This window comes from Ictidomys tridecemlineatus, chromosome 6, assembly GCF_052094955.1.
Source record: "Ictidomys tridecemlineatus isolate mIctTri1 chromosome 6, mIctTri1.hap1, whole genome shotgun sequence".
NCBI classification, from domain to species: Eukaryota; Metazoa; Chordata; class Mammalia; order Rodentia; family Sciuridae; genus Ictidomys; species Ictidomys tridecemlineatus.
This window is the reverse complement of record NC_135482.1, coordinates 88,946,272-88,959,731: the sequence shown is the minus strand read 5'-3', so window position 1 is coordinate 88,959,731 and position 13,460 is coordinate 88,946,272. Positions and strand designations below refer to the sequence as shown.

At 38.1% G+C, this 13,460-nt stretch overlaps 2 protein-coding genes across 53 annotated transcripts in view; one reads left to right on the top strand and one right to left on the bottom strand.

Moving 5' to 3' along the window:
* The window catches only part of LOC144364916 (uncharacterized), a 56,048-nt gene extending 53,183 nt beyond the window's left edge, over positions 1 to 2,865 (bottom strand). For 3 of the 4 annotated variants that reach the window (XM_078015182.1, XM_078015183.1, XM_078015184.1), the window contains exon 1: positions 2,297 to 2,865. In XM_078015182.1, the coding sequence (XP_077871308.1) occupies positions 2,297 to 2,713 (417 nt within the window). In that variant the 5' untranslated portion in view covers positions 2,714 to 2,865. The remainder of the gene's footprint in view (positions 1 to 2,296) is intronic. The other variant, XM_078015185.1, reaches the window with a different exon arrangement.
* Positions 1,246 to 13,460, top strand: part of Plekha5 (pleckstrin homology domain containing A5) — a 236,999-nt gene continuing 224,784 nt past the window's right edge. For 13 of the 49 annotated variants that reach the window (XM_078015143.1, XM_078015157.1, XM_078015148.1 and 10 more), the window contains exons 1-3: positions 1,305 to 1,587; positions 1,752 to 1,831; positions 3,988 to 4,045. In XM_078015143.1, the coding sequence (XP_077871269.1) occupies positions 1,496 to 1,587; positions 1,752 to 1,831; positions 3,988 to 4,045 (230 nt within the window). In that variant the 5' untranslated portion in view covers positions 1,305 to 1,495. Of the gene's footprint in view, positions 1,588 to 1,751; positions 1,832 to 2,008; positions 2,334 to 3,987; positions 4,046 to 10,205; positions 12,183 to 13,460 lie in introns of those variants that run through there. The other 36 variants (XM_078015166.1, XM_078015161.1, XM_078015164.1 and 33 more) reach the window with 14 other exon arrangements.

The following is a 13,460-nucleotide window of genomic DNA, read 5'->3' as shown; positions in this document are numbered from 1 at the left end:
GACAGAAAAAATATAGCAGTAATTGCAGACTCTTTTTCACCAAAAAGACAGAATGGCCTTGGAATCAGAGTATGGGAGAAAAGTCCTTTGAAATTGCATTCTTATCTAGATCCCACCTGACTTGCTGGAAGCGACTTCAGCCAAGGTCATTTACCTTTTCTGTGCCTTAGTTTCCTTTAATGTTGGAAAAGATTATTTGCCTGTTTACTGAAAAGGTGAATGAGATAATGCCCCAGAGGCACCCAAAGCTGATCAGAAAAAGGTGCTATAAGAATACCAAATGGTACTACTATTACTGAATTGTGTATCCTGTTGGAATGAGTCATCTTGCTGTAAAGATGCATAAGCAATTCTAAGTGTGGGGGGGACCAGAGACAATAAGAACCAAGTGCAGTACTCTTAAATTGTGCTAAGGGAGGAGATCTCAGTTGCAGTGAAATCTGCCCTTTTTCAAAGAACCAGGAGTGGAGAAGACAAGTACTGTACAGCAAAGTGGTTACACAGACTTTTGAAATCCTAGAGCCAGTTAGAATCAGGCTTTACCACTTACTACTATGCCTGTGGGTAAATCACTGTTTCTTCAAACTTTATTTTTCCCATCCGTAAAGTGGGAATTATAATATTATCTATAGGGTTGTTGTGGGGATTTAAAAATAGTTTATAAGGACATTGTCAAGGAAGCAATTATTGTAATACCATAAGACAAGGAAAGATACAAATCACATTGAATATAAGTAATTTTTTTTAAAAAAGTAAGGGAAGGTGGGTTTTTATTTTATTAAACATTATATGATTTAAGGGGCCTAGGAAAGAAAAAACTGGCCTTGTCAAGTCTGAATCCACTCAGAGTTCATGGGTCTATGGTAAGTAGTCAAATCTTTGATATTTTGCACATAACAAATAAACAGGAAAAGCCTTTTGTCTGTTTCAATAAAAACAGCTTTCTATTTTAAAAAGATATATATTTGAAAAATCTCCTGGATATCCAACAGCTCTTATGAAACAAGGCTCAAATGTTGTGTTTTTGTTGTTTTAAAAAGACAGAAATCAGGGGCGCGGGGATTATTTCTCCGGCTTTGAACCGCGCTCCGGGCTGCCAAGCCTTGGGGCAAAGCCCTAGGGGCAGGACGCGCTCGGTTCGATCCCGGAACCTTCGCGCCGGAGAGGGGGCGGGCGCGCGGGAGGGGAGCGGGGAGGGGTCTGCGGCGGGGCGCGGCGCCGCTCGCCCATCCCCCGAGCGCGCGGCTGGGCGGCCGGCCGGGCGGCCGAGGAGGATGCCGAGGCGCGGCGACGCGGGCCGGACCCAGCCGGGGCGGCAGGGCGGGCGCCGCCCGAGGGGGTAGGGCGCGCGCGGGGGCGCGCCGGGCCGGGGAGGCGCGCTCCGGCCGCGCTCACTCCGCGCTCCCTTCGCTCGCTTGCTCTCTCCCTCCCTCCTCCCTCGGCAGCCGCGGCGGCAGCAGGAGAAGGCGGCGGCAGCGGCGGCTGGGGATCAGACATGGCGGCGGATCTGAACCTGGAGTGGATCTGCTCCCTGCCCCGGTCCTGGACTTATGGGATCACCAGGGGCGGCCGAGTCTTCTTCATCAAGTAAAGATCCGGGGACGGCGCGGGGGCGCGGGGGCCCGGAGGGGGCGGGAGGGCTGGAGGCTGGCGAGAGGGGAGACGGAGCCAGGGTCCGGCGTCCTCAGCCCCTCGGCTTGTCTCCGCGCCCCACTCACGCTCGGTCTCTGCCCCTTCTCTCACCCCTGCAGTGAGGAGGCCAAGAGCACCACCTGGCTGCACCCTGTCACTGGCGAGGCCGTGGTCACCGGACACCGGCGGCAGAGCACAGGTAAGGCGGCGCGCGGCCGGGCCGAGCGGAGTTGGGCTCCGCCGAGAGGCGGCGGCAGAGCCGGGCCGCCGGGCGCCCGGGAACCTGCCCGGAGCCGTGGCCGGGGCGGCGGTGAGGTGGGGCGGCGGCAGGTAGAGGGGCCGCGGGGGTGGGGGGTTCCGCCGCCGGGAGTTCGCTCGAGTCTCTGGGCGCCTCTTTCTCCTCAGCCTTTCATCACCACTTGGAGACGGCGCCCTCTTTCTGTGCCCTCTCTCCCACCCCAACCTGGACGCTCTCCGCGCCCCTAGGATGGCCGACACCCCTCTCCCTGAAACCTGGAATCCGAGTTTTCCCTCTGCGCCCACTCCTAACTCCCTCCGCCCCAGCAGCCTTTAGGAAGTGGTTGCCCACCCCCAGCCCTGCAGCCCGGACCCTGTCGCTTGGCCGCCACATCCTCGCCCTGTTCCCGGGAGAGCTGCCTCCTACCGTGCAGCTTCCTTGTCTTAGGTGGGACTTGTGGGAGGTAGGTGGCTGATGGAGGAGGAGAAGAGTTCGGGGGTGCTGCCATCCTCTCAGTGACAGGGAACAGCTCGGGAAACGCTTGGCGCGTTCTTTCCTGCCACTGGGGGAGCAGCCGGAGCCCGAGGAGGCGTTCTCAGCCGCAGTCGCCGGCGATCCAGATCCAAAGTCCTCGCGGCTGCACGGAGGTTTCACAGACCTCCTGGAGGCGGTGGGCGAGCCAGGGGTGGCCCGCGTGTGGGCATTTGGGCTCCCAGTGGCAGGGTGTCGGCGGGGAAACCAGTTTTCCAGGTGCCTTTGGTAGTTTGCTTGGACGCTAAACGTGAGTTGAGCTGGAGAAGGGCTTTTTGCAATTTCAATGCCGGTCTGGCTTTCTTTTGCCATTCTTTGTTTACATTCGTGGAACTTGTTGGTCTGAAATAAAACATGTGTTCTTCTGGTGATTGGAAAGGCCTGAGAACAGCTGGAGTCGAAGGTGAGGCCGGTTTTAGCAGACCTTCAGAACTGCCCTCCTAGGTACTTTATCTAACTCCGAGATTCTGTGAATCCCTTAAAGTTGCCAGGATGTCTAACAAACCTGCCTTTCCTATTAAACGCTTAGTGAAGTGACTAATGTGTTCAAATTTGCAAAAAGGTGGAGGAGGAGGAAAGGGAAAGCTGGTGTAGCAAGCATGATGAGGTTACATTTTTAGGGCATTTCTGACTAATACACCGTCATATTTTTTAATTCCCCTGTGCAGTCAGTCTTTGGCTTCGGTATACCTGTTCGGTGTTTTGCATGCATATTCAAATATGATGGTCTCATTGCTTGTATGGATAGTAACAAATGTACTTGATTGAAGCCTATTAGATAATAAAAAATATATTTAGCTTGATCATCCGATGGAATTATTTATGGTTATTTTGGTTATGTGTATCAAATATGTTTCCTAATCACCTCCACAGATTTGATAACGTTTGACCACAGAATTTTTTTTTCTCTTATGTGATTTCTCATTAATGTTTTTCTGGTTTGGTTTACTTTGCTTGGACCCTGAATTTTGTGCCCACATTAATGGATTATTTCCAGGAGGTAGTAGTGATTAAATCCAAACCACTTGTTCTTATAAGTAATATGTTCTCAGGAACCATTCTCAAGTTTATTACTTAAAACTTCACATCTGTTAAAGTCAAATATATAGAAATACAACCATGGAAGTATTCAGTATCAGATTTTTTTCCCACTAATTAATTACTTAGAGAGTTATTCCTTCTCATCATTGACATTTCCTAGATGAATTCATTTATGTGGTGGAAAAATAGGGTCTTAAGTACACACATTACACCTAAAAGAGGCAGGCATTGCCTGTTATGCACAGTTTTTGTTTTTTTACTAACCATTGATGGGTATTTTACCTAGGATTGGAAGGTTTCTTTTTGCTTATTTGGGTGCTAGAAGGCTTCTTTCTACCCTGATTATTAAGAGATATAAAATCATATTAGATAATCTCTAACATTGCTTCTGAATTTCTGGTGGCTTTAAACTTGAATTGTCATCTTCCCCAAAGTGATATTATATTTGCTTTTAATTTTATTGCAAGTTCAACACTTATTTAGATTAACACTTATTGTGGTAACCCACTGAAGTAATACTGATTATAATTATATGTTTTTTTTAGATTTGCCTACTGGCTGGGAGGAAGCATATACTTTTGAAGGTGCAAGATACTATATAAAGTGAGTTTTTGTTAACTTTAATTTTTTTCTTTGGTAATCAAATGTTGTGATTAATCTTCAGTTGAGTGGTTGTATGTCCAGATATGATCATGATTTTTAGGTTTATAATACGTACCTTGTTTTATATAATAGTGTTGAAAATTTGAGAGGAAAAAAAAAGGCACTCATGGTTTTCTTATGTTATTTACCTGCAAATTCACTGATTCATTGTCTTGAAAATTAGATCATTTATGGCCACAATTAGATTTTTTGTTGCTTCTGTACATATTTCTGGATGATAAAACATTGCAGTCTTGTCTTTACCTGAGTGATACTTAAAAGTTTTGGTCCTCGATTGTTTGCAAAGAGATACCAAACAAACAACAAAAATTTCTTTGAGTTATGTTGCCATCTTTATTTTTTTTTAAATAAACATGTTCATGTATATTTTGGCCAGAACTGTTAATAAGTAGCTAAAGCAATGTAAAGCTAGGTACAATCTGATGAAGAATGACAAGGTAGAAAGTAAAAACAAATAGCAGTAAATACTGAATATTCCACAAACAAATGTTGGAGCAGTTTCTGATTTTGCTTCAGGTAATTTAAATGTATCCAAGTCATTGTGTTTTACTAATATATTTATGTTTGAGTAAAAGGCTTTTATAAAACTTGAGAGCAAATATGATTAGTCAGTCCCAACCTTAAACAAGTTCTATGGAATACTGAACTAATTTTTCTTCAAATTTATCTTGGACAGATAAAATGGTAAAGTTCAACATTATATAGGAAAATTTTAATCATTCAAGGGAAAATAAAGATGGTTTTCTCTTTGTTCTAAATTAGAAACTTTAAGAAATTTTTTGGTAATTTTGGCTTAAGGAGGTGAGTTTTAAAACAAGCTTAAACACAAGATTTGGTGGAGATTTTGGTAGTTTATTAGTAACAGATACCTAGCTAAAGGTGCATTTGTTTCATTGGTCCTAGTAAGTTATTTTTACCATTGACATTTTTAAGATCAGGCCTTATTTCTACTAAGTTACAATTGTATGGTTCTTCAAGTTTTTTAGAAGAATATTTATAAAAAAGATCAAGGGATATTTATAGGTATTGGGAATGCTTGGTTTTGAACACAGAAATAGGGAAAGCAGAAGTGAGATACAGGAATAAAGTATTTTCATGGATATTTTCTGTTAAATTTTTATTTGAAGATTATGCTATACAATGTTAAATGACTGAAAAAATGAAGACTTGAGTAAAGTACAGTCTAGTGGTTGTTTTTCTAGTGATTGTCTTCATCCTGAATTAAAGTGTGTTTGTATTTCCATGAAAGGAGATGTTTCCCCCTTTTTTTGGATACGGTGATATTCTGAAGAAAAGACAGTTTTTTGATTTTCATTTTTTCAATATAATTTTGACTACTGTATATTCAGCCTAGCTGATCTTCTTATAAGAGTGGAGGTAACACCTCCAATTCTCAATATTTTAATTTCTGTGAGTATGCATTCTTGAATAATTTTTTTTTGGCAGTAAAAATGTTATTTTGTGTAGGATGAATAGGTATTTTTTTCTAGATGTTGATGGTCTTTAATTTTATTCATTTATTTATTTATATGTGGTGTTGAGAATGGAACCCAATGCCTTACACATGCTAGGCAAGCCCTCTACCACTAAGCCACAACCCCAGCCACTGAATAGGTATTCTTTAATTGAGGTGTTATTAATATAGTAATATATAATTAGGAGATATATTAATATAATTGAGATGTTATTAATATTAATAGGTATTCTAATGAGGTGTTGGAAAGATTTGAGTTTTTTTGTTTTACTAGCTATTTTGATTAGATTTTCTTTTATTTTAACTTAAACAAATTAGGATCTCACCTGAGTACCAAGCCTAAGTAAGTTGTTCAGGAAGATTAGGACAGAATTAAGAAATTATTATAATAATTTTACTTTAAAGACATGTTTTAAATTAGTGGATTTTAATCATGTGATATTAATAGCCAATAATTGTATCCAAAAATAGCTAGCAACACATTTGTATTATGAGAGGAATAAACTTCTTTTAAGTAAACTACCATTTACAAATAAACAGTTTACTAAATATTGTTTGCTACTGCTTTGCCTTTCTGAGTTATGTCAGAAGACTAATTTTTTTTAAAGATTAGTTAAATCTCCAATGTAGGCTATAATTTTCTAATTTTTTTTTCTTATACTATTATAACCAATTAGAGATGCTTTCTCTTTCTAACATAGGGGGCACTGCTTTTATCTTAAACTTTACAGTTTACAGAAAATTTTCACTGACCAAGTTTGAATCTTAATTTAATTGTAAACGTAGTTAGGAGGATTATTGTTTTCATTGTTAGAACACACAATAAAACAACAGAAACATGCATTTGGATATCAAGAAGAGATGATATGGGAAATGGAAAACTACTTATCTTTCTTATGCTGCTTAACTGTTTCATCTTCTCTCTTTAAGCTTTGGTAGATAACTACAGATACATATGAAGTATGTAGTGCCAGAATTTTGGGTAACTTCTATTGCTGCTTTTTGTGCTTACAATTCCTTGTAAAGTGTTTGTATCAGAGTATCTTCCTGCAGAGCTTCATGGAACAGGTAATAGGGCTAATGTCAACAAAGGACCTGATCAGAGTAAGATTTGTATAGATTATATGGGTTGAATAATCAGTTTACTTTATACACTTTAAAAAATTGGTTCTTTAAGTTCACAGGTAACAGAATATATGATATAGAAAATATATTTACTTTGCATTTATTTGGCAAAAAAATAATATAGATAAAGTAATTCTTTATATTAAAGCTAAGTATTTAATTATAATACTTTGATTTTTTATAAAAATGCTAATTTTTCAATGTACACTAAGCCAGCCTCTAAGTTATTTTATTAGGTGTGTATGTAAATACATACACACAGAGTTCTAGTTTAATCATTGGGTTTCTCTGTAGCTTTTTAAAACTTAAATTCATACTAGTTCAGGAAAAATGGTGAAAATTATCAGTGAATTTTGTAGCTAATTAAGTATAGCTTTAAATATTGCATATTCTTAGTGGAATTCAAGGAATAACCTATTAAGTATGGAAGTTGTTTTTTTATATTAGAAAGTTATAAAGCTTTCTGCTTTACAATTTAAAAGTGTTACTTAAAGACTCTAAAGACACATCTTGGTAGCTTGAAATGCATGTGTCCTTAACTGTTCTTTTGTGCTTCACAGCTTTACAGTGGTTAAAGCACCCAGTAAATCCTAAAACAATGCTCTCTGAATAGTGAGGAACTTTGTTTTGATTATTTAAAGGTTATTTTCTTATGTGGCAGGATTGAGGATCAGAACAATAATTGCACAGTGGTACGTGAAATTTGTGAGGTTATGTTTTTATACTAATTATTTCTAAACTTAATTTAAGTCCTGAAAAGTGAACTTTTTCTTAGATATACAAATATAATAGTATTTAATTTTGACTAATGAGATTTCTTTGATGGCTGAAACCTAGTGTGTACTAAGAATTCCAAAATGGTGGTTCCATTCTGAGTTTTCTGAGGAATCTCTACTGTTTTCAAGAGTAGTTGCACTAATTTGCATTCCTACCTGCAATGTATGAGTGTACCTTTTCTCCTGACATCTTTGCCAACATTTATTGTTGCCTGTATTCTTGGTAATTACCATTCTGACTGGAGTGAAATGAAATCTTAGAGTAGTTTTGGTTTACATTTCTATAATTTCCAGAGTTGTTGAACATTTTTTCATATATTTGTTGATCGGTTCTGTTTCTTCTTCTGTGAAGTCTCTGTTCAGTTCCTTGGCCCATTTATTGACTGTTATTTGTTTTTTTTGGTGTTAAGTTTTTTGTGTTCTTTATGTATCCTAGAGGTTAATGCTTTTATGGAGATTCCTTAGAAAACTTGGAATAGAACCATTTGACCCAGCTATCCCACTCCTTGGTTTATACCCAGAGGAGTTAAAATCGTACTGCAGTGATGTGGCCATATCATTGTTTATAGCAGCTTAATTCACAATGGCTAAACTATGGAATCAACCTAGGTGCCCTTCAATAAATGAGTGGATGAAGAAAACATGATTTTATGTATATATAAAATATATATATTAACAGTTCATGGACATGATGTTTCTTTTTCATACTCATGACAAAAAGAGTTTTGGATTATGATATATAATCCATTACATGTATTAAGCATTTTGTGCTAATTTATAAGCACATAGCTATGAACAATGAATTATGAACAACCTTCAAGACATTTGTAACATACAGAAAAACATTCAGGGTATTAAAAAGGGGAGATGATATAGGGAACGTGACTGATTTAGTGCTAGCATTTCAGCGTAGTGAAGTGCTTCACTACAGCACTTCATCACTGTCTTGTTATGTTATTTTTTTTGTGTGTGTGTATGATGAAACCAAAGCTTAGAGGTTAAGCATCTATATATTAAAGATCATAAAAAATATATATTTTTAATGGAATATTACTCAGCTTTAAAGAAGAATGAAATTATGGCATTTGCCAGTAAATGGATGGAGTTGAAGAATATCACGCTGAACAAAATAAGCCAATCCTCAAAAAACCAAAGGCTGAATGTTTTCTCTGTTATGTGGATGCTAATTCACAATAAGACGTGGGGTGCTAGGGAAGAATAGAGTTCCTTTAGGTTAGGTAGAGGAGAGTTAGGGAGGCGAAGGGGTAGGAAGGATAGGAGAATGAAACAGACATTATTACCTTATCTACATATATGACTGCATGACTGATATGATTCTACAACATGTCATCAGAAAAATGAGAAATTATACCCCATATATATATGGTATATCAAAATGCATAAATGCATTCTACTGTCATGTATAACTAATTAAAACCATGAAAAAATTGCTTAAAAAAGAACTCCAAAATACCTATGATGATGGAATAGTCACTTAAGGTTGTTAGAGAAGAAAAAATTTCTGTTTGTTCATAGACTGTCACATTTTGTTGGGGGGGGGGGCAGTAGATACCAGGTATTGAATGCAGGGCCCTTAACCACTGAGCAACATCCACAGTCTTTTCATTTTTTTATTTTGAGGCAGGGTCTCACCAAATTGTTTATAGCCTTGCTAAGTTGCTGAGTCTGGCTTTTTACTGGGGATCCTCCTACTTCAGCCTCTCAAGCTTCTGAGATTACAGGTGTGCACTACCACACCCAGCTAATTTTGATTATGAATGAAACATACATAAGTGCCATAAGAACATTAGAATATACTGTATATCTGATATTTAAAATTGTTTTGTCATTTAATACTATTATGATCAGATTTTGATTACTAGAGAAACAAAGTAATTTTTAACAGGGGCTGGGGATGTGGCTCAAGCAGTAAGTCACTTGCATGGCATGCGTGGGGCGCTGGGTTTGATCCTCAGCACTACATAAAAATAAAATAAAGATGTGTCCACCGAAAACTGAAAAATAAATATTAAAAAAATTCTCTCTCTCTCTTCTCTCTCTCTCTCTTTAAAAAAAAATAATAATTTTTAACAGTTCATGGACATGATGTTTCTTTTTCATATTCATGACAAAAGAGTTTTGGATTATAATATATAATCCATTACATGTATTAAGCATTTTGTGCTAATTTATAAGCACATAGCTATGAACAATGAATTATGAAAACCCTCAAGATATTTGTAACATACAGAAAAACATTCAGGGTATTAAAAAGGGGAGATGATATAGGGAACGTGACTGATTTAGTGCTAGCACTTCAGCGTAGTGAAGTGCCTCACTACAGCACTTCATCACTGTCTTGTTATTTTTTTTGTGTGTGTGTGATGAAACCAAAGCTTAGAGGTTAAGCGCCTATATATTATAGATCATAAAGCTTTAATATTAGTCACTAGCATTCAAATTAATATATCTAAGCTAAAATCCCTCTATATTTAAAACTACAGGGTAATATAAGTATATCCTGTGATATATATCCCTCTGTAAGTTGTAAGTTGGTTGCTTGGGAGGCTAGTGGTGTATTATTTCATACAAGTACAGTGTTGAGTATACCAAACCAGAAATGAAAACTTCTTTAATCCCCCAGAACCTGTTGGCTGGTATCAACAGAGTGTTGTGATTTGGTAACTCCTTTCTGTTCACTAATAAATGCCATGTGTTGTTATAGGAGCTTGGGAATATAAAGGGGCTACCCACCCAGCAAGTACCCTGCCTTCCTGCTGGAGCCTATAGAAATATGGGCATTAAGACAAAAAGTGGAACAAACAAGTAACTTAAAAATGATGTCTTTGTAAACAAAGTATAATGTGTTATGCCAGATTATGAAAGTTTTCTATAAATCACCATTACAGTGGAAAGATGCATTTAAAATTTCAAGGTTTTGTGTGGTTTCTTGTCATGGTGAACTTCATTATAGAATTACATTCCCCTTATTTTAACTCCAGGACCACTGGTTAGGTCCAGTTCTGCTCAATATCCTAAACTTATAGTTTCTGTGATAGAGCTTAGTACATGGCATCTAGTCTGCCTCTAAATAAGTATATCTGTGACAGTGGTTCATGCTTTTACTCTTTTAAGGAGTTGATCAAGATAGAACAAGAGGGTCTGGGGCTGTAGCTCAGTAGCAGAGCACTAGGCTAGCATGTGTGAGGCACTGGGTTTGATCCTCAGCACCACTTAAAAATAAATAAATAAAATAAAGACATTGTGTCCATATACAACTAAAACTAAAACAAAACGAAACAAAACAAAAAAAGATAGAACAAGAGCATTCTCCATAACTCAAATGTTGTTGGAATTTGGGAACACTTTCTGAATTTCCCACGTAACCTTCCCCTCTTCCCAACCTGGATAGATTCCTGTCTTTCTTTTTCTCAGAGTTGTATGTTTAGGAAGGGTGGGAAGTGAAGAGTAGAAAAGACAGAAGAGCTGAAGAGTTGGAGACCACCTGATATATAAGTATCCCTGTATACCCATCTCTTTCAATCCTATAAAAGATAAGGAATTTCTTAGCATTTGTTAACAAATCCACTTCTTCCATGACCTGCCCTTCTGGTAGTTAATGTAGCAAATGCAGGAATGATAGGCAGTTAGGCATGCTATTTGGAGACATGTTTGGGCTTCAAAAATTAGGCAGGGATATTTTATTTCCTTCTAGGCATGCATTACAGTTTTTTGTTGCCTTTATATAGCATTAATTACATAAGGGAAGGTTTTTAGGGAGATTTTAATATAGTCAGCATGGATTAGATGGGCAAACCTAGAATCTTAAAGCAACAACTGAGTCTGTTGCCATAATGTGAGCCTTTGTTGCTTGAACCAAGTTAGCAAAAGCAGCAGGAATGTAAAGGAAGGAGGCCATTGATCAAAGATTAAAGAGGAGTTGGCAGGCTTTAGGAGTCTTGCTGATCAAGGAGGTTGACAGAAAAAGAGGTCAGAAGGTACCCAAAGCAGGAATGGAGGAACTTTAGATAGGGCAAAAGGGAGGAAGGAGAAAGGAGGGGGCAAAGGGGTAGGAATGATGGTGGAATGAGTTAGACATCATTACCCCAAGTACGTGTATAAAGACACGAATGGTGTGAAAATACTTTGTGTACCAGTGACTTGGGAAATTGTGCTCTATATGTGTAATATGAAATGAATTGCATTTGCCATCATGTATAACAAGTTAGAATAATAAATAATTTTTTAAAAAAAAAGCTACCTAAAGCCTTTGTGTCTCATTGGCTACAAGAATGATAGTACCCTTGACCAGAAAAGGGAGTGGTTGGTTGGTGCAGGGAGGAACTCTTGGATGGACATTTTAATGGTGGTTTTGGTTTTTGAGCTGCTTACCTTGAGAAGACATAGTATTATTTTAGATGCCTAATATCTGGATTTCACAAAGGATTTCCAAGATTATCTTCTGTGTCTCTCACAAACAAGCAAACACAACTCAACTTCCCTCTCCTCCAAAATCATATCTCAGCTTCCTAAGTGACCATCTGCTTATATAGAGATACAACCTGAAAATTACATATTCACTTAAGTAATTATTCATTTAAAAACTACTGAGTATTTGCTATTTACCTAGTGCTTTAGGCTTTATCAATTAGACATGGACCCCACTCTTTAGGTGCTTATATTTTATTTAGTGGGAGGAATAGTAGTCAAATAATCACTCTAAATATAGAATGATAGACTGATAAATGCAATGAAGTATAAAAAATGTTTTGAAAACATACACTGAGAGGCCTTGACCCTATATGAAGTGAGTGGGAAAGGCTGTCTCCTAAAAATGAGAAAGTTCTGAACTCCCATAGAGTGGGTTAGAATAAAACAATGTAAAGTCATCTGCTATCTGTTCTTAGCTAGATACAACATGCCAATATTGGCAAGCCCCTGGAAATGTGTGATTAGATCAGAAGGCCTAATTTGCCATAGGAAGTTGGAAAGCAAAAGAGTAAGGAATTAGAGTTCTTCTGTTCCTCTCCTGTAATACAATGTACAATGCTGAAGGCCAGGAAAAACAGTGAATCTGAAGATGTGAAAACTTCAGAGAAAAGAAATGATGGTACCAGTGATCTTCAAGGAAGCTTTTGGACTTATGTGTAGAGGGAATAGTGGAGATATAGATGATTTAGACCTAGACCTGGGAGAATGAAGAGAAAGTGTTGAATTCTGAAGGAGAAAACATAAAAGCCAATTCTACCCTAGCTGTCTTGAGCAAGGGAGGTTGTGGAAACCAATATAAGATGAGTGGCAGTAGAAACTGAGAGTGATAGAAATCTCCCCGTGCTTTTATAGTAGGCCAGGGATTCTCTCTGTTGCTTTTGAAGTTACTGGCCTCTTCAGGAATAATTTCCAAACACTATTAGTACTTACATGATGCTATCAAAGCTTGCTTGTTGTATATGGGGAGTAGTTTTATTTTTAATGCCCCTATTTCTTCCAGATGACTTAGATTCTTTACAAGTATTATTTTTCAAATAGTCATGGTCCAACCAGAGAGAGAGAGAATAAGGAGATCCCCTTGCCTAATTTTATAGTACAAAGACATTATATAGGGAAAGTCACCTCTTAAATTTTGTAGAATTTTTTTCTCTTGAAAATTCAACCATTTTACTACATTTATTTTGAAAAAGCTATTCCATCACAGAATATAGATAGAATAGCTTTTTCAAATACAATATAGAAGACTTGTTTTTGCGGTGGGGGGCATGTATTGGGAATTGAATCTAGGGGTGCTCTACCCTTGAACGACAGCCCCAGTACTTAGAGCCATGCATCACTGTACCGGGCTGGCTTTTTAAAATTGTGTATATTTAAGTTGTACACATGATATCTTAATATATTTAGTGAAATGGTTACTGCAATAAAGCAAATTAACTTATCATTTTACAGATTTTTTTTTTTTTGTGTGTGTGTGTGTGTTATGTAAGGG